A 23876-nucleotide genomic window follows, 5' to 3' on the forward strand; every position below is an offset into this window, starting at 1 on the left:
TGCATTCACATGCATTAGCTTCAAAAAACCAAACCATACCCATCAGTGACTTCACTCATAAAGAAACCTCTATCTTGTCCCTCCCCAGGGTGCACCCCTAAAACAATTCCCTTGATCCCCACAGAATTATTATACAACACAAAATTACAATGTTATTATAAAAAGATTTACTAATCTCAGGTGGTAATTTTATAATAAAAAAAATTATAATTAATAACTATTTATATAACACAGTACTAAGTTTCAAAAAGACAAATAGGAATAACATCTAAGATATGGTAATAAATAAGAATAATGGTTTAGTGGACCAAACCTCAAAAACAAATTGATTTGTGCTTCAAAAAATCTCTAGCGCAAAAATAAACTTTACACCACAGTTTATAATTTTGTACTCAATGACCAGGATTTAGCAAATCCTTGTATTATATTCACACTGAATCCTCAGCCGCACAGGACTGATAAAAGTTCACCAGATAACCAACAAATAAATATAAAAATATGATAAAATATTTATCATTAAAATATATATATAACATATATAAAAAAGTGATTGCATTTCACAACACAAAACCTTCATTTACCACACAAAGACATTATTAAACAGCGACGTTATCAGAATTATAAATTATAAATTAAATTTACAAAGTGCGTAAAAAAAATACTGATTTACTGTGGTGTACCCTGAAAGGCTCAAAATTTTATAACAAAAAAAGGTTTAAGCGAAAATAACACCATTAAATAGATATCAGACGCGCCGTCGAAAACTCCCCAAATGGGAAAAACAACGAATACCTCGACCAATAAGCGACGATCGAAAACCCTAAGGCAAAAAAGTCTACAAAAAATATATTAAATAATTACGACGAATATTCCCAAACACAAAAAGCAAAAAAAGGACGTCCAACACTCACAGTTTTCTAGAAGCCTCTACGACGAACAGCCTTTAAAATTGCATCCCGCAATTTACAGCTGTTTGCACAATAACTAAAAGCACCAACTCGAAGCCTGGAGTGTCTTGCATGCCTCAGTAGATTTCGCCTTCCTCACGCCACAGTCCCGTTGTCAGAAGACTGCGGAGAACTTTAGAACGTCCCTTCTTGTCTTCAACCGCCCCGTTAGACTTCTCCGTGCCCCTAGCATAATCTTGGTTACTAAACCGTTCTTGGAAAAATTTCACAATAAATTGCACTTATAATCTTGTAACAGATACACGGGATGTACGCTCGAAGACCCAATAACTGGGACACCACAACTTTGACCTATTCTCGTACATTACTTTCCGTGATGACGCTCGTCGATCGCTTTTCTGCCTCGAAAGTTCAACAGCCAACTCATTTTAACCATTCCTTGCTGAAACTGACCCGGCGCTCCCTCAAAATTTTCATGGCAAGACTTGCCTCTCTCACGCCGCTTTTTCAACTCCCCTCTCAAAACACCTCAACCTCGTCACACCAAAGCGGCCGAGGCGGCAAGAAAAACCCCTTCTCCCAGCCGTCGCCAGAGAAACCACTTCTCCCACAGCTGACCACACAGTTGCCAACCCAAAACAGCGCGCATAAAACAACACCTCAGGGATTACCAAACTCACCGCCGTGCTGCGCCACCAGACAGAAGCCACAACAAAACCGGCGTTTGCAAACAGAAAAGGAACGCGTCCACCAACTGCGCGCATCATCCGTCAACAAACAAAAACACAAGGAGAAAAAGAGAAGAGGGAAGGGACACTCAAAAAGAGTGTCACAATGCCATAAAAGAGGGTACTTGTCCTTGTGCTTCCTTTCTCTTGCATTGACAAATGCATGCTTTGCATTTGCAACACACATGTTCAGTTCAGTACAAACTAGCAATAATGTAGAGCTTGTGGGCCCAACACTGGACACGCACCATACCATCAGTGAAGTCACACAAGTTGTCATGTACTTTTTCACATTTTATTCCAAGCTCTGCCACAATAGACAAAATAGCTCTGCAACACTGAGACCCAGTTGCAGCTGGCAACTCTTTCACACCACCCACATGCATAAGAGGAACCGAACTACAACGTAACACTCGAATCAAAACCACAAATATACATCGGCCCACTTTTTCTGTCGTTTCATCACACAAGAATACAATCTGTTTGTCTTCTACAGCGTGCCTTACTGCTTCCTTATTTACCTGGCCAATTTTGGGACATAAGTTTCTCTGAGCATGTTCGCTGATGGCAAATCCCCTGCACCTAAAATGTATACATAACTTACAATATACTTATAAATAGGTAGCATTTATCAGTTTATCACTGAAAATATTAATGGGCTAATTTACTCAAAACAATAAACCTAACCTAACCTTTTCAAGATTACTGCTGGATTGCAGAGTCAAAACATCAATCAATCAGTGAAGAAATATCTTGTGGTGTGCTCACCATTTTACAATACAATCCATTCTATTTATGTGTTTTTTAATCTGAGGTACTTGCATATTTATTTGAAGTAAAGGTAAGTTGGCCCTAATGGTAAGTTAATCGATAAAATTGTAGGCCTACATATGCTTATTTACTTTTATTAGAGGGGGAAAACATTTCTAAATAAATAAGGCCTACCTTCAACATGGGTGTTCAACCATTCCCTCATAGCTGGATGATCAGCTTTTTCCAAAGGAATGTTAACTTCCAGCATCATATTAACAAAATTAGAAACAAATTCTCGTTTCTGCACTTTCAGCTTATTTACTTTATTCACGCTGTCGCCTATCGAGATTTGTTTAGACACGGTAGAATTTGCCTGACAAAATAATTTTTTTTTGTTTTGTGTCATTTGCCACATGCTTTTTGCACGTGTCTTTGCGTGTCCAATCAACCCGCACGTTGCAGAACTTGCACATCATAATTTTGTGTCCCGCTGATCAAAATATAAAATCCATCTGATTTCAACTCTCTTTCACAATCAAATATTGTCAAAGTTTTCAGCATTTTAGCCTTAAATATAATTGTATAACAAAACTTACAAAATGTGGAGACGGAATTTGTAAACACTCATAGATTTGTGCATGCAAACATAGATATGTGCACGAAAAAATGACTGTCATCTAAGTCCCATGAGATTAAGTAGGTTAGAAAAATCGACACCAGTGCGCCTTGTGGCAGAAACAATATTATCCAAAACACGAAAACTGTGGACAGTCAATTTTGTTTTGTTGGTAGTAGGCACATATCGACTGTTGACATTTGTTACATTTTGTTTTCATTTACGATAGCAATATTTTCTGCTCGTAAACAGAGTAATAAAAAAACATGTATTTCAGTAATGTGTCAAAACGAAGATAATATCATGGCACTAGTCTTTCAGTCTGTGTTTATTTCACACCTATGCTTATGATAGCATAAATAAATAGAACTTGCGGCATAAACACATCATTTTGTGTGAAAAACCGTGAATTTCATGTAGAAAACTGAGAATTTTGCACAAAAATTCTTGGATTTCGTGACTGTCGAAATCACAGGAAAGTCACAAAATTTGTTTAAAGTATCAAATTTTCGCGTTATGTTGTGAATTTCGCGCTTCAGCATTTTTTTGGGGTCTCTAGTGATAATAATTGAGGGTACATGAGTTTTTTACAGCTATTGAAAACACAGTGACACCGAAATGATAATGAACACTGCTTTAAAATTGCATCTAGCTTATGTTTAAATATAACAAAGCTCTGTTCCACAGTAAATGTTTCTTAATCAGCATGAACAGAAAGTAAAAAATATTATATACAGTAGAGAATTTTTTCCTTCCAAATAACCAAACACTTGGAATATTTCAGAAACTGCTTAATTACTCTCTCTTTCTCTCTCTCTCTCTCTCTCTCTCTCTCTCTCTCTCTCTCTCTCTCTATATATATATATATATATATATATATATATATATATATATATATATATATATATATATATATATATAAATTTATTTAGATGGCCAAATATTTTCACACAGTTAACAGAAAAACTGCCAAGCGATACAGGAGGTCGGCGACTGGAGGCGGACGCCTGGAGCTGGAGGGGAAGAAAGTGGTTGGGACTCTAGTTATCGCTCTCGCTTGATGGCTAGAGGGGAAATATAAAAATAAACTAGCCAGCATTTGTGTGTATGAGCTTCGTGTGCGTGACCATATCTTGAGCAATGTCAATGGTTCTCTTCTCCCCACCCCCCCTTTTTTCTTTCGAACAAAGTTTTAACGTCCAAGACGTGCAATCTCAGTGTCTATCTTCACAGGTTTTGTGATGCATGAAGTGTATATTCCACATACCCCTCACTTTGAACTGTGCCCCAACAAAATTGTCTTTGTATGTGCATTCCTGCACTATTAATGGCAACATTTCATACATAACACAGCAACAAATGTTTTCCAATTAGTGCACATATTGTAGTCAGATTTAAGCACAAAAGCATCTTGAGCTTCCCCTCCTTCACAAAATTCTCTCAAAATATCCTTTGCCTTGTAATAGTTCGGGAATAGAAGGTATAACAGGGGGAGACAGAAGTGGGCAACTGCTGCCTAATCCTCCAATAGTAATACAGTAGGTCAGGCTGAAGACACAAACTTTCTGTGAAATGTTAACAATTCAGATCTAGATTTACTAAATATTTTTTAAGTATGGGTTGCAGAATAAACAAAACTCCTAGCAGTAACTTATCTGTGCCATGGGACAACAGTCACTACATGCTACGGTATTTCCTTACGCAGGGAGAACAACAGATACCCTTGCCTTCTTTCATCCCTCCTTTTATTTTCCTCTGGCCACTCCACTTGCCTCCCCTCCTTGCCCCTGCACGACAATGGGTGTGTCTCGGAGCTCGATTATGCATCAGAACATTTCATTTGTGATTAAAATAACCATTTCAGATGCAAACAAATTCATACGCATAGATACATTTTCAACTCGCAATAAAATTTGTGACAACTTTTATTCTAAGTGTTTTTTCACAACAGTGATATAGTGTGCAATTAACACATTTTTGGAATGGTCAGGAATATAACTTTGACTTCAATTTTCTTATTTTGTTACATATTACGAGTACTTGTAGTTACTAGGATATATCCTGCCATTGCCAGCTCTCTTATAGCAAGGCACCTAGTGACACTATTAACTGGTAGTCTAGAGGTTATAACATATTCTATTATCAAGAATTTTTTTGTTATCCAGGTTTCAACAATAAAAGTAACTCAACCAGCTATGTTTTTATCATTTTATTTTGAATGAAAGATGTATCTGATCTTGACGGTGCCAGAGAGGTGATCAGCTCCTTCTGTTAGCAAGTAACTCTACGTTATTAAGTAATAACATTCACAGCACTACCGATGTTAAAGGTACGTTAATGCAAAAAAACAAAGGCGTGGTGGCTTGAGAGCCAGTATGACTGATATGACAGTTTATTGATGAACAATGGATAACAAGACTGTCGAAGTAGTATCTCACACAGCTAACCAGTAGAGAGCTACTAGAATAAATTTAAGAAATAAAAGACCATACGTAAGACTTTGTTACAGGAAGTGTAAGCTTCGACCTGAGCAGGTTAAGTGGAAAAAAAAAGCTATAACTTGCAGGTTACTTGCTCGGTTATTTGTAACTCTATTGTGATACTTGAATTGGGCGTGGCTTCTAAATGCTTCCCTACCCTTGAAACTTTTATTGCATATAATGCATCTTGCACTGGTTGTCTTTCGCATTCAGATTAATAACGTCAGGAATACCTAGTAGACATTGTTCTAATCACTTTCGAACAAACACAGCAAGGGAGTACTGAATAGAGCAAGCTAGAACAAGAACGCACTGCGCCATGCGCCGGAGTGTGGTGAATATTCCCCTTCCTCCTCTTCTCTTAAGAGTGACGTATGAGAACACTCCAGTCATGAAACTGTATAGGTTTGCTCCCTGATTATTTTCAGATGGTGCAATGTATGTCTAATATACAAAAATGTGCTAATTCCACACTCAGCGTTTTCCCAGAAAATAAATATAATTCCGGGTAGTTTACTGATTTTTCCCAGGTCATTTCAAATTCCCGACATTTTCCTGGTTTTATCCATTGTCCCGGTTTGGTGGTCACCCTGCACATAGCAGCTTACCAATACTTGCTGCATTTATCTATGAAACAACAGACATTTCACCTCAAAACAAAAATACATAATCATAATTGAAGGTCAGGATACAAGGATATTGTTTATGTGGCAATAAAACCAAAACCAATTAACAATTAGGGTTTAAAATGTAAATATGATCTCATTTAGTCACTAATTTACAAATAATGATGTTATAAAAATAACATCACAATTTTTGTGAAATGGATTGGATTTTGTTTATTTCACAGTATTTCAGAATTAACTAAAATTTACTGTCCCTCGTGATTTGTTCACACAGCACCGGAATTGAATCGTTTATTTCAGAAACCACCTAAGCGACAAAAATTCCAAAAATGTTGTTTTGTTGGTACTGTTCACTTCGGAGGTGAATACATCGTTTAGTGCAGAAAAAACTTATATTCCATATCACCGATGCTATTTAGCAGCCTTGAAAAGAATTAGTTTAGTTCAGAAAGAACCCAAGCGCCGTCGCATAGGTTCTTTCTGCGGTAGATTTCACTCGCGACGGTTGGCGGCCTTGACGACACGTGTCACGTGTTCCGTGGCTCGCTGTTTTGTTTGTAGTTTGTATGGAAGGTTACCGACATCCAAACACTGAGTGGATAATATTATTTTTTGTGCGTTTTCGGTGAAAAATAAGGTGTTTTTTTTGTGGTTTATCATACATTATTATAGTTCTTAAGCCATGTCTGATAGTTCGGATGATGAACCTAATCCCAAGCGTAGGCGTGGAGTTGTGCACGAAGAAAAATACCAACGGAACATTATTCAGAATGCTAGGCTCATACAAAGGAAAAGAAGTTCCCAGCAAAGCCCATATGAATGACGTAAACTGTAAGTGCCATTTGAAATGTTATTTGAAACTTACGGATGAAATAATACGAGAACAATGGGAAACATTTTACTCTTTGGAAAGTAAAAACACCCAAAACACGTACCTCCAAGCTTTAATGGAGGTTATGCCTGTGAAACGTAGACGCAAAAACCGCAGCCCTAATGAAAATAATGAGCAAGCTCAAGAAAACCCTCACGTGCCTACTGGTGACTTGGCTAACCGAAAATCCCATTCATACAAGTATAACTTGAAAGTAAATGGTGTTCTTACTCAAGTTTGTAGAGGTGCTTTCTTGAAAGTGTTTCAAATTTCTGACAATAGAGTCAAAAGAATAAATAGATGTTCTGTCCTTCACAAAAGCCCTTTAGATATGAGGGGAAAATCTAGAAGTGGAAACGCACTTCCAGGTAACATTTGTGTGAGAATACAGCAGCACATTGAGAAATTTGATGTCAAGGAAGCCCATTATGGGGGAAACCCTAAAAAATATCTTGATGCTAGGCTTGATGTCGCAAAAATGCATGCAATGTTTATTTTAGACAACCCTGATCTAAAAAATAAAGTAAAGTATAGTTTCTACAACAAATACTACAAAGAGAACTTTGCCTACTGTTTTGGAAGGCCACAAGTTGATGTGTGTTCAACTTGCGAAAGACTGTCGGCCAAACTGAAAGACAAGGGTTTAAGTGACAATGCTAAAAGAAATGTAGCTGCTGAAAAAATGGTACACTCAAGGCGAGCAAAGAAGTTTTACAAAGCTATGGATGAGGCAAGCAAAAACAAAGATGACGACACGGTCGCACTAGCCTTCGACTATATGCAAAACTTACCCTAGCCATACATACCTGTACAGGAGGTTTTTAATATGAGGCAGCTCTGGGTAAATGTGTTTTCGTTACACGATTTGAAAACCAATGCTTCCAAACTGTATGTCTATCATGAGGGCGAAGCAAACAAAGGCCCAGACGAAGTATGTTCAAAGCTACTGAACTATTTCAATGACATTCCAGTTAATGTGAAGCATCTTATACTGTTTTGTGATGGCCCATCAGGCCAAAATAAGAATCATACAGTTGTGCGTTTTTTACTAAACCTCTGTGACTCAGGACGGTTTGAAACAATAACTCACAACTTCCCTGTACGTGGCCACTCATTTTCCCCATGTGACAGAGATTTTGGAAGCATAAAGCGTCTCTTGAGAAAGACGGACATGATTTATACTCCTGATGAATATGCAAAGCTCATGCTAAAAGCTAGTAAGTGTGGCCGATTTACTGTATATCACCTCACATCAGACGATGTTCTCAGTTTCAAAAAATGGTGGCCCAAATCATATAAGAAAATGACAAATTCGGACGAAACTTCAGGCAGGAACGTACCCAAAGAAAATAAGCAGCCATTAAAAGTGTCCAAGTACAAGCAGTTTCTCTACAACAAGGATACTCCGGGAAAATTGGTCGCAAGCGAATACATTGAAGGAATAGCAACATTTACCTTCACATTGCTAAAAACTGCCAACCCTCCGGAACTACCAACAGAGAAAGCTTATCCTTTGGGGAAGGTATGTTTACTTTTATTTTACCAAGGTCATTTTAAACGTTTATATTTTTACTTTTAGCTAAACATTTTTGTAGGACATACCTAACAAATCTTAAAATTTATCGGGTTTTTCACAGTGAGATTTTTTTTTTTAGGTCCCAATCAACCAAAAAAAAGATTGATGATATTAAAAAGTTGATGGAGTACACTGTTGGATATGAAGCCTTCTACGACACCATCATCCAATGGCCAACAACTGACCACGAGTTGCCAGAAGACATGCCAGAAGCTGAATAGACCAGATCTGTAGCGTGTAGTCTACTAGTACGAGTATGTTCCGTTTAATGCCTAATAAAAACACTGTTGTTTATACTTAAGTGTGTCTGTTACTTATCTTTGATACCAAAACAAGTAAAATTTAATCTTTTGACTTAATTTCAATATTAATTTTTAAAAAATCACTTTGGATTACACTAATTTATTGCAGAAACCACCTAAGTGAAAAATTTTCAAAAATTTATAACTCAAAAACTTGAAGGAGAAAGAAATTGAACAAAATAGATTATTCCAATAGCATGTTCTTTATTTGGTAAAAAAAATATTTGAAGGAGACTAGACCTATACTTAAGCTGCAAAACAGTTTTTTTTAGTTTTCCGAAAGTTGAAAAAACCTCACTTAGGTGGTTTCTGAAATAAACTATTCAATTGACCCAAATGTTACGGAACTGGAGAACATTTTGAAATAACCATTCACAGATTACACAAAACTGCATGTATCATCTATGTTTTCCTGAGTAGCATGCATGTAAGTAGTTACCAAGTACGTCCAGTGGTTTCTCGTAGTCTTCGTCAGAAAACACTTTCTTGGGGAAGTTGGTCATGAGGGAGAACTCTCCGCAGCCATCTGTCCTGTTCATGTCCACGTACAGTCGAACGGCCGAGAGCTGCTCCTTCGCACCGAACGTCTGGGTGATGCTCTGTCCGTCGGTGAGCCGTATCTGCGACCACACATTGCCCATTTGCTGCACATTACAATTACTGCAAAATCTAAGCTATAACTTTTTTTTTTCAATAAATATTTTGTTTGTCAAAAGTTGCAATGAAGCCAAATTTCACAGCAAAACACTTAACTCATTCAAAGGGACCCAGGTTCAAAATACTAGTCCAAACGTCCTGATTTTCTGCTTCCTTGGTTTCCAAATAGCTCCAGAGAAAAGCCTAAATGATTAAAAATCATAGGTCATCCTCCAATCCCTTCCGACTTCCCTGCCGGAGCCGTGAGGAGTGGGAGAGAGGGGACTGCCGGTGTTCATTGTGCACAGTACACGTCAATCAAGTCAATTATAGAAATTTATTTTTTTAATCCACTTTGCGTATACATTTTCTTATTTATGGCATGTTCAAATCATGACATTTATTAAACTTCGAATGTAATGAAAAGAAGTTTCCTTAATCTGAGTAAAATTTTAATTAAAATTTATTTAACCCTTTACTGCCCAAATTAATTTTGTTTCTCATGATTTCATTTTCCTTCAACATATAAACTAAAAACACACTATATAATCACAAAAAAAATGATATAAAAAATCTATTTCTTTTACAGTGGCTAAAAATACACGTGTCCATATGGACACGCTAAGCAGTTATGAGAGCAAAAATTATCAACATGAATTGAAAATATTGGTGTACTTGTTAGCTTATTTTCATATCACATACATAATCTTCTGCACCAATCTATTTCTCTAAATTTCATTCACTGTAAGGCCTACAAAGTTTTTTTTTTAACAATTCAATTTCATTTAGAATGAAATGTTTCAAAGCAGTCCACTTAGTGCGAACTGCAGACGTCTTCAACCGGCATCCTTCTCCAGCACATCTTTTTTTCTTGCACCGTTTCACGAGGTGATTCAAACTGTCAAATCGGACTTCATCAGGTATTCTTGATTTGTTTGATGTAGCAGATGGTCTTCCCAAACCTTTGGATGGTTTCGCAAACCTTGACAGGTACACCTGGACAATTTCACGCCTGAACTCTAAGTGTGAATATTAATTTCCTGAATTTCTTGCCAGCTGCCAGGCATTATGGACACACACATCAATTAGCCATGACAGCAGAGGCCAGTACCATTTTTTGTTTCGGATGTTTATCCTGTATATGCCTACATTTTGATCCAGACGGTCAACTCCAACCATTTTCTGGCTATACTCTCCAATAAGAAAGGGGCGTTGCACTTGAACGATGCGTTTCTCCTTCTGGGAATATAATTTTGTTGTAGAAAGTGGTTCAACACCAAGACAGTTTTGATGCAATGGATACTACTGCGTTATCGACCCACTTGGATACTATGACACCATCTTCTTTGACAATAACTGATTCATAATGTTCTATTTCCTTCTTTAGTAGAATACTATTAGATGACATTGGGCAAGATTTAGGTATCCTATTGTTTCTAATTGTGACAGTACCACCGTATACTTTATCTCTAAGAAAAGATAGCAAATTTAGCCCAGTGAACAGATTGTCAAAGAAGAAGTGGAAAGGCAAAGCTCTTACTTCTGCACTAAAGTCTTCGATCATTTGAATGAGTGGTGCAGCTGCCTTACCAAAATAATTATCATAGTCTGTGTTTGAACGAGGTAATTTCCCTTGATAAATTCTAAAATTAACTAGATATCCCTGAACAGAAATCAAACTCCACATTTATATCCAAATCGTATGGGTTTCCCTAGAATAAACTGCTTGCATGAGTGTTTCCCAAAATATTTCACCATTGATTCATCACACGAGAGCTTTTGTTGAGGAATAAAATGTTCTAGGCATTTCGTTTAGATTTTTTTCTATCAAGGGCCTAATTTTACAAATTCTGTCTTCATTTTTAATCATATTGTTGTCTGTACAGTGCAAAAACCTTAGGATTTGCTCAAACCTATTTCTTCTCATTGCATTGAAAACTAACTCATTTCTGGTGTTTTTACTATTTTCCCAGTAATTTATTTTATTGAGAACACTGTTATAACCACTGAGAATCAACATTCCAATGAAACACCTAATTTCATTCTTAGTAATACCAGGATGTTCATAGTTCTTGAAAATAGCATACATACTTGTTTGATTCCCGAACAAAATGATAAATTATATCATCATCTATGTATAATTCAAACAGTTCTACAATTGAAAAGTCCCTATTTTTACTACAGTCCTGTTCAGGAAAAGTTTTCAAACACGATTCCATGTTCCCATGCACCCATGTTCTCTTTGCTGATGTTGCTAGGTGTTGAAAAGTGCTGGGGTCTTCATCCCTTTCATCATTACATCGTAATTCTGCTTGTGCTCTTAGTTGCCGAGGATTCAAGTTTTTTTCTATTCCACCAGCATCTTCATCACCAGAGTCTTCATCAATCAGAACAGATGGATCCGGTGATGTGAAAATATGCTGTTTCTGCAGTACCAGCTTCATTCTCAGCATCAGCAAATATAATGTCCAAAGCCTCCTGGACAAACACATCTGGCTGCAGAATGTTCTTCCAATGCCTGATAAAGAATAATTTCAATCAGTGCAATGCCAGAATATGAAAGTTTGTGTCACGAACGAGTGGATATTTTTACAGTTATTTTCATGACAAAACATTTAGTTTCATAGCAGTTGACAGGTTGATGTACAATAACATGCAATTGGTAAGTCTCAGCTGAGTTTAAACTAGAGAATGATATTGAATGTTGTCATGGAAATAGCTATAAACTGAAATACACTTGTAATTTTACTCATTTATAAGAATATAAAACTTGAATGCTATATAACTAAAATAATTATTTTTAGTATCCGTATGTTCATTGTAAAATTTTTAAGAATGGCTAGAGTACTGTTTACCTTTTGGTAATAAGAATTCTCAATTTTGATTCACTTCTGTACTTAGTGAAAAGTGCTATCATGAATGCCTAGCGTGTCCAAATGGACACACAAACATTTCATGCCTAATAAAGACAAGAATATTCCAATGAACATGAATCTAAACCTCAACTTTCAAAAGAACATGCCTTTAGGTTATATTTTCAATAACTACAAATATAATTATTATTATTTTAGGGAATGATATTTACACCACAAAAGTTAAAACAAAACTACGTGTAAATATGTGTCAGATTGTAAAAATATATTACGACTTAACAGTCTAGTAGTAGTCGATGAAAAGTAATTCAGTAAGTACATGGGCACTACATTCACCAGCAACTTACTAGAAAAAACTTAAATTATTTTTCTACCCAATGAGAACGAGAGATAAAGAGCAGTGGTGAGGACGCACTATTTTACAAAATATTTTACACTTCCTTAAATATTTTTTCGAATGATACAAATCCTTTAACTATTATTAATGTACTTAATTTACAATAAATTGTACGAGACCAGACGTTAGCTGAGGTGGAATATAAAACTGTCGCTACAGATCCTCCTCAATTCTACAAATGCCTAATGATTACTGTTTTCAACCTGGAGTTTCTCCGGGAAAATTTATTGACGTTCGAGAACTTAGTAAATAATGCATTCAGTGACACTTTTATTTCACCCAGTTCATTGTTAGGTTATTAATTAACATTTAGCTAAAATTGTTAAAGCTTTCATACTTGTAAAAGGGTTATATTATTTTGATACGTAAATTATTCCTTTGGCATATGTACAATATAAATTACTTAACTATATTATACAGAAAGAAAGTAGCAAATACGATACCTGTCAATATTATCTTTGAACATCTTATAAAACTTAACTGGGACCCTGTGAAAAGAACCTTAACTACAGCCTAAGAGCTGATTTTATATATGTAGATATTGATCACCAGAAAATCCTACAGTGTTTCAGAAATGGCGGTTTATAACAATATTCAATAGTAATCACTTCAAAACTGTTTCATGTAATGTGAGTTTGTAAATGTGTTGATATTTTTTATCAAATGAGAATTTTTTATCAAACGACAAATCAAATGAGTTATTTTGTTATTTGTTTGCCAACCAATTTACTAAACGACTTTAGTGAAAAATGATTTACTTTACAATAAGTGTCATTTTTTGATACTTGCTGTAAATGCATAAAACATTCATATATGTAATATGTGGCATCAAATATTCACAACAGTTTATTAGTACACAATGTTAATCTGTTATTTCACCTGCTTACGCTAAACTTTTGTGCCGGCTAGTCATTGGGTGAGTACTCTGAATAAATGTCAAAAAAAAAAAAAAGGGGGGGGGGGGGGGAGGAACTCGTTTGATCTTACTGAAAATGCACAAATGAAAATGTTTATGTAATTTTCTAGAATAAAACTCCATAAACCTTGCTCTTTTTTATATCTACATTTTACGCAGCTAGGAATTTAAGTTTTCATCATAGCACAAATTATGTTTGTACTATGATGTTTTAGATCCAAACTCTGACTTTCTGTAGCAAAACATTTGAAATAGGGATTTTTCAAGTACGTGTTTCACTTTTAGAATAAATATTTCTCTTGACACTTCATTAATGTTTCTTTAAAAATCTTTTCAGTAATAAACTATTAAATGCTTTTGACATAAATAACATAATCACAAAAACCTAAACCCCAGCAAGAAAACCAGAGTGACCAATGATACATCGGAAAAGGTATATAAATTATTTGAAGTGGTAATCATACAATGATTAATTTCAGTTGATAAAACAGTAATTTAATAAAATTTAAACCTTGTTCACAATTGTAAACCCTAGCTTCTATGCTTGTAGGTAAGGAATACATTTTTGTGTAGATAACACAGCGTGTTTGTATTCCTTCCTTAAGAAAAGTGATATTTTTTCTCGCTATCCGCATTGTGTGTACGGAATTTAAAGTCAATATGTCAATTAAAGTTTGGGTTTTAAGTCTCACAAATGGTGATCATACAAGGCAACGACTAAGATTCGATTTCAATTATAAAGTCATCATGCTTTTGAGTTCATCATTGTGCCATTGAAATCACAAAATAATATGAAAATTTAAACATTGAGGGCTATTCACTTTTAAAATATCAAATTGCATTAAATAAAAACCTAATGTTTGTATAAGAATATTAAATTATGGTATTTATCCAAAATATTTATTAGGTTTATAAAGGTAATTTCTACACTTTATAGAAATCGGTTTATTTACTTTATTCATGCTTAACATTTTCATCAGTTTAAATTATGGTTCGCTTATTCTATGCAATTGTTTGCGATTTGAAAAGTATTTTGCTTTGTCTATGATTATTATTTTATCTTTGGTCATAAACCTTAAATTTTATTTTAATTCATTTTTTTCTCTGCATTTGTAAAGAATAGGAGTTTTCATTACTTCATTTCTGGACAAACAGTTCATGTTTTGTCAAAATTTATAGAACCGCGTTGTTATTAACAAGATAGAGAAAAAGGTTCTTTTAGAAGGTTAGTCAGTAAGCACAATTTAAGTTAGATTCTCCAAATATCTACTACAAGAAATATGACGATATTAAATATTTCAAGCTGGATTGCTGAAAATTAGAGAAGATTTATTGATATTTGCGAAGAATTACCAGTTATTATCAACGAGTCCTGAACCATTAGCTGCGGATATTGACGTGTAGAAAAGAACTTACCAGGAATATATAATTTTGAGGATAATCTAAAATTGACCTGCGAAAGAATAATCGACAAATCCAATGAAGGTTTGATGTCCGAGTCTACTTCTGTCCTGCCCAATAACGACTGACTGAAGGAAGGTGTGGAAGAACGTTTCAACTCGAAGATGGAGAATCCAGAGAAGGACGATCCGTGAGCCAGTCCGACGACCAGCCCCAGGAGACCGTTCGAGAAGAGTGCCCGGAGGACTGCTTCTACTAGTAACGAAATTGATGGAGGTCGCTGTCCGTTGATCGCGCCGTGCAGTGGTCACCGAGTATTGCCTATTTTCCCTGGTGTGGTTTGCTGTAACCGAGGTTGGTTTGTCCCAGTCCCGTCACGTCGCTGTATAAACTTCCGTCGTTACGTTCAAGATTTCTATCCACGTTAATAAACAATCAATCATTCATTCAAAGAGACTTAAAGAATTGAAAGTTTAAATTAAAATTGTAACTCCAATTCTGCATACATACTAACTTGGCTAATTTAATTTATCGTATATTATACCGGGATCCCAGTATTAGTTTAGGCGTAGTACATGATTGGAATTCATTTTGAAGTTAGTAACTATTGAGTAGGATGTTTATTCTGGTGTAGTATGTTTTCACTGAAACCCAGAGGTTGGCTCACCGTCTGATTACTAAACGGCACACACTCATATATAATTGATTTTAGCTTATTGTAACTTTCAACATGAACTAAACTTAAAATTAGAGATAATTTTTAGTTTTTTTGATCTGAAGTAACTGATTTACATCTTTGCCTAAATATTAATTTTAGGAACTTGATTACTACTTTGCACTTGGATTGATGAGTAACTAAAACCCCTGAAAGAATTCCAATTATATTAGATTAGTAAATAATTTTACTTATACTATAGTGTGACTTATTAATTCTGTGAATCAAATATGTTGTATGATTGTTATGTCAACGATACCACAACACTTTGATAATATACCATTTGTTACAGATATCACATACTATTATTTACCACAGATAAAATAGTTACACTAAGAAATATTTTCAGTTTGGATTCTAGAAGGGTTAATTTACACTCTTTAATTCGTTCATCCTGGCCGGACACAACAGATGTTAGGAAATTGATAATAAATAATTAATAATTTCCGTTTGACACATCAGTGGGTTCCGTGCAGGTTTTAAATACAATTATCAACTTTATGGTATAGGAGTAAAATTTATTTTATTAATAACGTTTATCATACGTAAGTATTTAATATTGTAGGAGGCACTCTAGAGAGAATAAATAGCAAATATTTATATTTTATTTTAGAGTCATAAATTTTGCAAAAAATAAATAAATAAAATTTATTCTATTTATTAAAAACCTTCTGTATGATGCATTTTACCTCTTACATAGGGTTCAATATCAAAAATATAATTTAACTCCTTTCTAAGTAATAGAATACCTCAAATTATTCGTTCACAAAATAGTTATTACATTTAAGATAAACATTTCAGTTTAGGATGAAGCAGTTCACTACATCAGAAAATGTAACTTTTTTTCAATAAAATTTTTTTTTCTCATGAACTTTTATTCTGCTCGCAATTGAAAGAAAAATACAGGATATACTAAGTGACATACTATTACATAAATACAAATGGATCAGTTTGTTTTTGATAAGGTATTATTTAAAAAAAATTTTTGTAACAGTAAATTTGAAAATATGTTAACATGTTTTCAGTAATCAGAATGAAACATATCAATTCTATAAAATTATTGCAAAATTGCAAATTTATAAAAACACAGTTCCCATTCAGTTATCAAAAGCAATATACATGCAAAGTTACAATATTAACAAAAAAGTTTGGACAATTTTATTTTTTGACAATTCTTAATGGTAGTTATTGTTGAATATTTCACTTCTAAATTTGATTATTTACAAAGTTAATTTACTAAAAACACCATTTATAAACGTATTAAAAACTTTGGTTCTAAACTCAACCAACCTACGCTTAACAGTTTTTTATTTGTTTTGGTTCTTTTCTTTACAAACTGTTTGGGAAGTTTCATTTCCTTCCTTTAAACTTTGTGATTTCTTCACTTTCACACTGGTGTTACCTTGGGAACTCGCTTTAGTCCTTGTGCTATTAGATGCAGAACAGTTTTCACTGCTAATGTTTTGAACAGAAATGTTGACATCGTGATCAGAAATATCATTTTCTGGTTCACCGTCATCGTCCTCTGTAAGATATAAATCACTATCAACTGTAATCTCATCCAAATTCTTGTTTTTCATAACATTGAGTTTCCCTCTATCCTTGTTAATAAGTAGTTTACTTACTTTGGCAAGCTCTACAGTATCTTTCTGTAATCTGTAATATTGTCTGTGAACCCTCACATCGTGTCCCAAGAATGATGCGACAGAGATTTAGTAACTGAGCCATTGTGGCTACATGTTTCCTGAGTCTTGTTGACGTAATGTAGGAAGGATGTTGAACCCCACTGGCGATGGCCATTTTCTTCAAAATGACGTGTGCTCTAAAATGACCAGAGTCATGCTTCATTGATGGGTTAACTCCACATTCAGACCTCTTATGCACCAGTAGTTCTAAGGTAGCAGATAGATCTGCAGTCAACAAGATCGGCACTTTCCTCCTTTTTTTTTTCCTTGGATTGCTATTCATTTCAATGTTTGAGTTAGCGCCTGTTCTGATTTCGACAATATCTGAAAAGTATCAGAGTTGATGTTGATGCTGCTTGAAAATAGTCTTTTAACAACATAAATTGTACCTCTGCAACACGCCTTTGATTCAAAATTAGTGTTCGACATAGTGATATTTGGATTAATTTCTCATACTTGGCATAGTTTGGATGCAGCAAAAGTTCTTTTGTTGTTTCTGTGTATATATAGCAATGTCTTTCGCCACTGGCAATCGTTTTGGTGCATTCCATTTACGCTCTTCTAGGGTTAAGATGGGCTTTCGTGGAAACTTCATTCGTCCACCTCATGTCCATCAATTCTAAGAAATTGGTGATTGTACAGGCTTCTTGGCAAAGTATGTTGTCTTCCAAACATATCCCTTTTAATATGTAAGCACACTTCCTAATGGACTGTCCCAGTTTTAAGGCAAGCGAAGGGCTACAGAATGTATTGTCATCCTCATTAAAACCCGCTACTGCTTTCATACCCTCTTTGATGGCAGCAATCTTAGTTACTTCTGCGTTCACTTCTTTCATTTTCAAGAGGAATCGGCCTAGTTATCTGCATTTGTCTGAATCATGCGATGGTGTCTTTGTTCCAGGCCTAACTTTTCATAAAGACTTTGTCCAAATGAAAGAATCAAGCCTTCTCCTACAACAGTGCGGAATACGTCATCATTGTTCATGCGCCCTAATATATTAGTGGTGAAATTTTGATTCGTATATTTTGTCGTGGGTAACAAAAGAGCACACCTAAATTGCACACTTTTATTTATACCAGGCTTTTTGATATTTTTTGCTTTACAATGATTCTGGTGCCTTGTCAACTGTTTACTTGTATAAAATGCTGAGCAATAATCGCAAGGCAAGAACTTGGATGGTGAAGTTGGTTTATTATGTCTTCTTTTAGTAAGAATAACACCAGAACCAGTTATAATAACTGATATGTTGTGTTGAAAATTGCCTCTATCTCTGAGAGCTTCATTTTTTTGCACTCTTTTAAGTTCATCACCATTATTTCCTACCATTTTAATATTTTTTGCTGTCACACATTGATTACTTTGAACATTTATTTTGTCTGAAATTTTTTCCCGTGTTATTTGTTCAGGAACTCGCATGTCTTCGTTTTCTGACACTAAGGTATCATCGCTTGATAGCGATGATTCACATTCATACTCAGTATCGGATTTTATTGAAATATGTTTATCGCTTGTTTCACATAAGTGGCTAAACAACGTTTTCCTTGGTTTCTAAGAATTTCTAAAATAAATTGGTACTTCATCTATATCAGCACATGCTGTGACCAATTCTCCATTAGTAATACTTTGTTCAAAATCATATACACTGTTATGTAATGAAATCGCATGAACCAAAGTTTTATCTTGTTTCTCAACGGAACTTATAAGTGTCACTGCTGTATGCAAACAAAATTCCTTGGAATAAACACATTTTAAACTTTCCTTTATTACTGTCCCCATACTTCTTGGCATTTCACAACTTTCGGATGGATCTGGAATTCTGGGTTTTAACCCTCCTAATGTACATGATACTAGGTCAAAATTATTTGGTATCAAAGAATTATCGCTAGAGACATGAACTTTTCGCGATCGCGAATTTTTGTCGTGGAAACGCGAATTTCATCATTTTGATGGGTTTTCGCGAAATGTTAACAATTTTGGAATCTATTCACGAAATTTGAAGTTTGAAAACCATTTCTGTTGAGGTTATTTTTTTCATAACAGAACTGCTGCACGGAAATTACGTTTATTTAATAATCACCGAATACAAAAGCACGTCAAACAATTAAAATTAATGAGGCATTTCACAAAAACATACGTCATATTAAAAGAATTGAAAATGAAAACCTTCACCCGAGTGTGAAACGTAACTTAAAAACGTAAACATACCGTACCCTATCGGCGTCGTAGTACATACTAACCACAAAAGAGTGCATTCGGGGCTTTCAAATGTAGTTTACTTGGCTGGAGACAGAGAGCGCGCTGTGCATGCAAAGAGAACTATCGATATCACGCTACGTTCATGATCTCTATACAGGCATCAATGTAACTAAACATTTATGACGTTTATGCCAGAAGAGCCTGCAGCCTAGCTGGATTTTCATTCTCATACGGCGACAAAATAGATAATTTTATGAAGGTTTAAATTGCGTTTGAAACGGAATTAACACGTAACAATTTTTTTTCTGTTAAATAATTAAACTGTAATACTCTAACTTACAATGCAATGGATTTCAACTTCGTATCATTCGGGAAATAAAGTTTTTGGACGTAGTCATAAAATGGGAGGGGAAAAAAAGTTGATCTAATGAAAAAATGAGATTCATAATAAAAATTTTTTAAATATTATTTTAAAACGTGCTGCCTTTGTAATGTTTCGCTGCAAAGTGAAAACGTGAATAACCTTTGCTGCTAACTAATCAGCTGTAATTACCGTTTACTGATCCCTAAGGATGCTGTATTTTAAAGGCTGTGTGCAATGTTTACAAACATGTTTTTGCGTTATTAATTTTTTGAATTCCCTTAACGTTTGTGTGAAACGTTTGTGTGAAAGGTTGGTGTTACTAGGCTCGTCACATATAATTACTTGTTTTGTTACAAGTTGTGATCGCGATTTCATGTATGGTAGAAATCGGCAGAAATGCCGAAAGTTGTAGAGTCTGCCTTGACTCGAGCAAATGAGTTCTCTGCTGAAGGCTTTCATTCCATTGACAAATATTTTGTTTTGTAAGTTCTGTAACTCATTGTTGAGTTGGGAAAGAAGAGACACTATAGTAAAACATATAAAAAGTGAAAAGCATATCAATAATAAAAGAATTTCAAGTGCAAAAAAGGCCATCCTTCAGCAAACGATTGGTAGCAGTTTCCAGGTTGTTAACAAAAGAAAATATGCAGCAGATAATTTTGCACTCAAGACTACAACAGCATTTATGAAGGCAAATATTCCTCTTGAGAAACAACAGGAACCTAGCATCAGAGACTGGATGCATGAATTTGTTGAAGGTTAGTTTGTAAAATGTTTTTTGTCGAAAATTCTTCTACAGCCTCTACAGATCAGGCCGTATGTATTTACTAATTACTGCAAATTGGGTTTTACATTTACAAATTGTTACAAGCCAACAAATACTAGCATCATTTTTTATCTCTTTCAGTAATAGTAGTATTAAAATAGCTACATTTATTGGGGATTATTTTTCAGGGGCTGGAGATTTGCCAACAGTCAGAACATTAAGAGAACAGTATGTACCAATAGCAGCTGAGGAAATATTTGCCACCATTAAAGCTGAAATTGCTGGAAAATATCTAGCGGTTTTGGCTGATGAGACCACAGACAAGAGAGGGAAGTGCGTCTTTGTTGTACTTTTCCGCCTCATGGAACCAAATGCGTCTCAGAAAGTTTTTCTTGCTGGTGTTCATTTCCTAGAAGCTGCCAATTCTACCCATTGTTCCAGAGCTGTGCTAGATTGTTTGAAAAAGTATGATGTTAGCTACGATTCAGTAGTTGCTTTCGTCAGTGATGGGGCTCGTTACATGTCCAAGTGTAGTGACTGCCTCAAGGTCATTCTGGGTGACGAAGTATTGCATGTGCAGTGCTGGGCTCATAAGCTCTGCATTGTAGGCAATATCTGGCCGAAAGTTTGTACTGAACTCAACAATGCAGTTGTTAAGTGCAAGGCAGCGTTTCAGAATACTAGGAAACGCAAACATATTTACACACAGTTTCTGACAGAGAAATATTCAGGCACTGACAAGAAAATTTGTCAGTTTCCTGTTCCAGTCCTCACTCGCTGGAACAGTTGGTTCAAGTCAGTGTTGTATGTTTCTGAGTACCTGACATACAGTCAAACCTCTCTGAAACGACCCCTCAAGGTTCCCAGGAATAGGGTCGTAATAGATGTTTTCCAAAATGTTCAGTTCATTTAAACCACCCCCCCCCCTCCCTTTCCCAAACCGCTACTCGCTAAGAAACCAGCCGTACAATGGCAGGATGCTGTCACTCACAATGCTAGACTGCTTTGCTTTAAACCCACTTCAACCTTCATGAAAAGTCCGTCGCCCTAGGCCACCTCTAAAGAAAATATGTCAAACGACAGTTTATTTTTACTGGTTAGTTTACATGTACGTTTTCTGCTTGCCGTAGTTAAATACACTAGAACCCCGATGTCACGAACCCCGGATTTAACGAAGCAGTGATTTTACGAATACATTCTCGGGAACCGTCAAAAAATTAGACATTTTGACCAAAATGTGAAAATCAGAAAAAAAAAAAAAAAAAAAGAAATGAAATGAAAGATCATTAAAATCTGTTAATTTTAACACACAGCGTATTTTTGTGTCTGCTTTAACACTTCCAATAATGTTCATGTAAGAATAACAAAAAAATAATGGGACATTTCCTTTACAAATATGGCAGCTGTACGTTCTGCAACGCGAGTGGGCGCACACGAAGCTCGCCCGGCTGGCTGGCTGGCTGGCTGGCTGGCGGCATCGTCTTCATGACGCATAAGCTCACCCCTCCCTCCCCTCTCGTTAACATTCTTCAAGGCTAGCTCATCCCTCCCAGACACACAAACCATCTAGTGTCCTCCCTTATAACACCCCAACTTCGCTCCCCTTTGAAAAACCTTTAATGAGAAAATGCTCTTTTCACCCTCCCTTCTCCCGTAAAATTGGGCTATTATGAATGCTGTATTAAAGCGGTGAGGGAGGGGTCAAAATATGTCACTTTTCACACAAAGTTCGAGTTCAGTCATCTCTGGCAAGGAATTTACAAGCTTTCAAACTTAAATATACAGTAGAATCCCGCTGATGCGACCCCTCACGGTTTCCGGAAAAACGGACTTATAAACGGAATGGTCGCAATAGATTCGGCCAATTTTTACCCCCCCCCCCCCCCCCCCCCTCCACCCAAATAAATAAAAAATCGCCTTTGTTCGTATAGATTTCATATTCAAATAGTCTATGGTGTAAAAATGACAACTTTTAATTCATATTACAGTATTTAAATAGCACGATGTCTCCCGAAAAAAACGATACCCTAGAAAGCAATATTGGAGCTCCCGTTGCCGAGAAAAAAAAATTTCAACACAGTGCAGCATGCCCATTTTCGCCATATTTGTATAGAAAAAACAGATGATTTAGTGTTGAAATGATAACTTTTTATTAAAGGTTTATTATGTCTCTTGCGGGCTGTATTAGTGTGGCGTTTTAAAGGTTGCGTCTCGTGACAACGGGTGGTCTGGCGGCGCTTATCGCTCTGGTCCGTCCGGCTGACGGCAGGAATGCGAGAAGTAGGGTAAGCGCGTGTGTGTGCGTGTGTGTGTGAGAGAGAGAGAGAAAGTGAGAAAAAAAAAGAGGGGGGGGGGGAGACTGAAGGTGAAGAAAGAGCGAGCCCTGTCAGCAAGTGTGTTTGTGGGAGGGGGAGACAGATAAAAGAGAGCGAGCCCTGCAGCAAGCGGAAGTAGTGAAGGTCGACATTTACCGTCACACTCTCGCTAGCTAACGATGCTGCTGGTTGCCAGCCTTCTTTATCTTATCTCTCACGCACACTTGAAGCACCTAATACTTCGGCACGGGACAGGGACGGCAATAGACGCGCGCGCAGATGCTATCAGGTGATGCGCGCAGTTTACCGGTATTGGCTAGCGTGGACAGTCTAGAGGGGTGGTATCTATTTTTAGCCGTCTTTTGTATGCCTGCCTGCTTACAGTACAGCACTCACCAAGATAAATGTGAATACACAGCGCCCAACAAAGTGTAACAGACTTGTTTTTCAGCCGATTTTACTCAAATTTTCGTCTTTCTCTGCTCAAATTTTTCACGGTTCCTAAAAAATCGGTCGTATAAACGGAATGGAAAGGAATATACCGAATAAAATCAAGCTGCTGTCACCAAACAAAGAATAAAACGGCCAAATGCGTGGTCGCTTCGTTATTGCTCGCGCGAGAAGTGACACGTGGAATGTTAGAAGAAAGATAAATGCGAGGGAGACAGACGGCAGCCAGTGTGTTTCCTGCGTGGGGAATAAGTGGCGTAGCTTTTTTTTTTATACTGGGTGAAGGGACCTTTTTCTATCA

The 23876-nt window shown here is 36.0% G+C and overlaps 1 protein-coding gene across 2 annotated transcripts in view; it reads right to left on the reverse strand.

Annotated features, from left to right (window-relative positions):
• Positions 1-23876, reverse strand: part of LOC134531540 (UBX domain-containing protein 1) — a 130567-nt gene that overhangs the window by 2911 nt on the left and 103780 nt on the right. For both annotated transcript variants that reach the window (XM_063367211.1, XM_063367210.1), the window contains exon 6: positions 9300-9480. In XM_063367211.1, the coding sequence (XP_063223281.1) occupies positions 9300-9480 (181 nt within the window). The remainder of the gene's footprint in view (positions 1-9299; positions 9481-23876) is intronic.

Source organism: Bacillus rossius, chromosome 5 (assembly GCF_032445375.1).
Source record: "Bacillus rossius redtenbacheri isolate Brsri chromosome 5, Brsri_v3, whole genome shotgun sequence".
Classification (NCBI taxonomy): Eukaryota; Metazoa; Arthropoda; class Insecta; order Phasmatodea; family Bacillidae; genus Bacillus; species Bacillus rossius.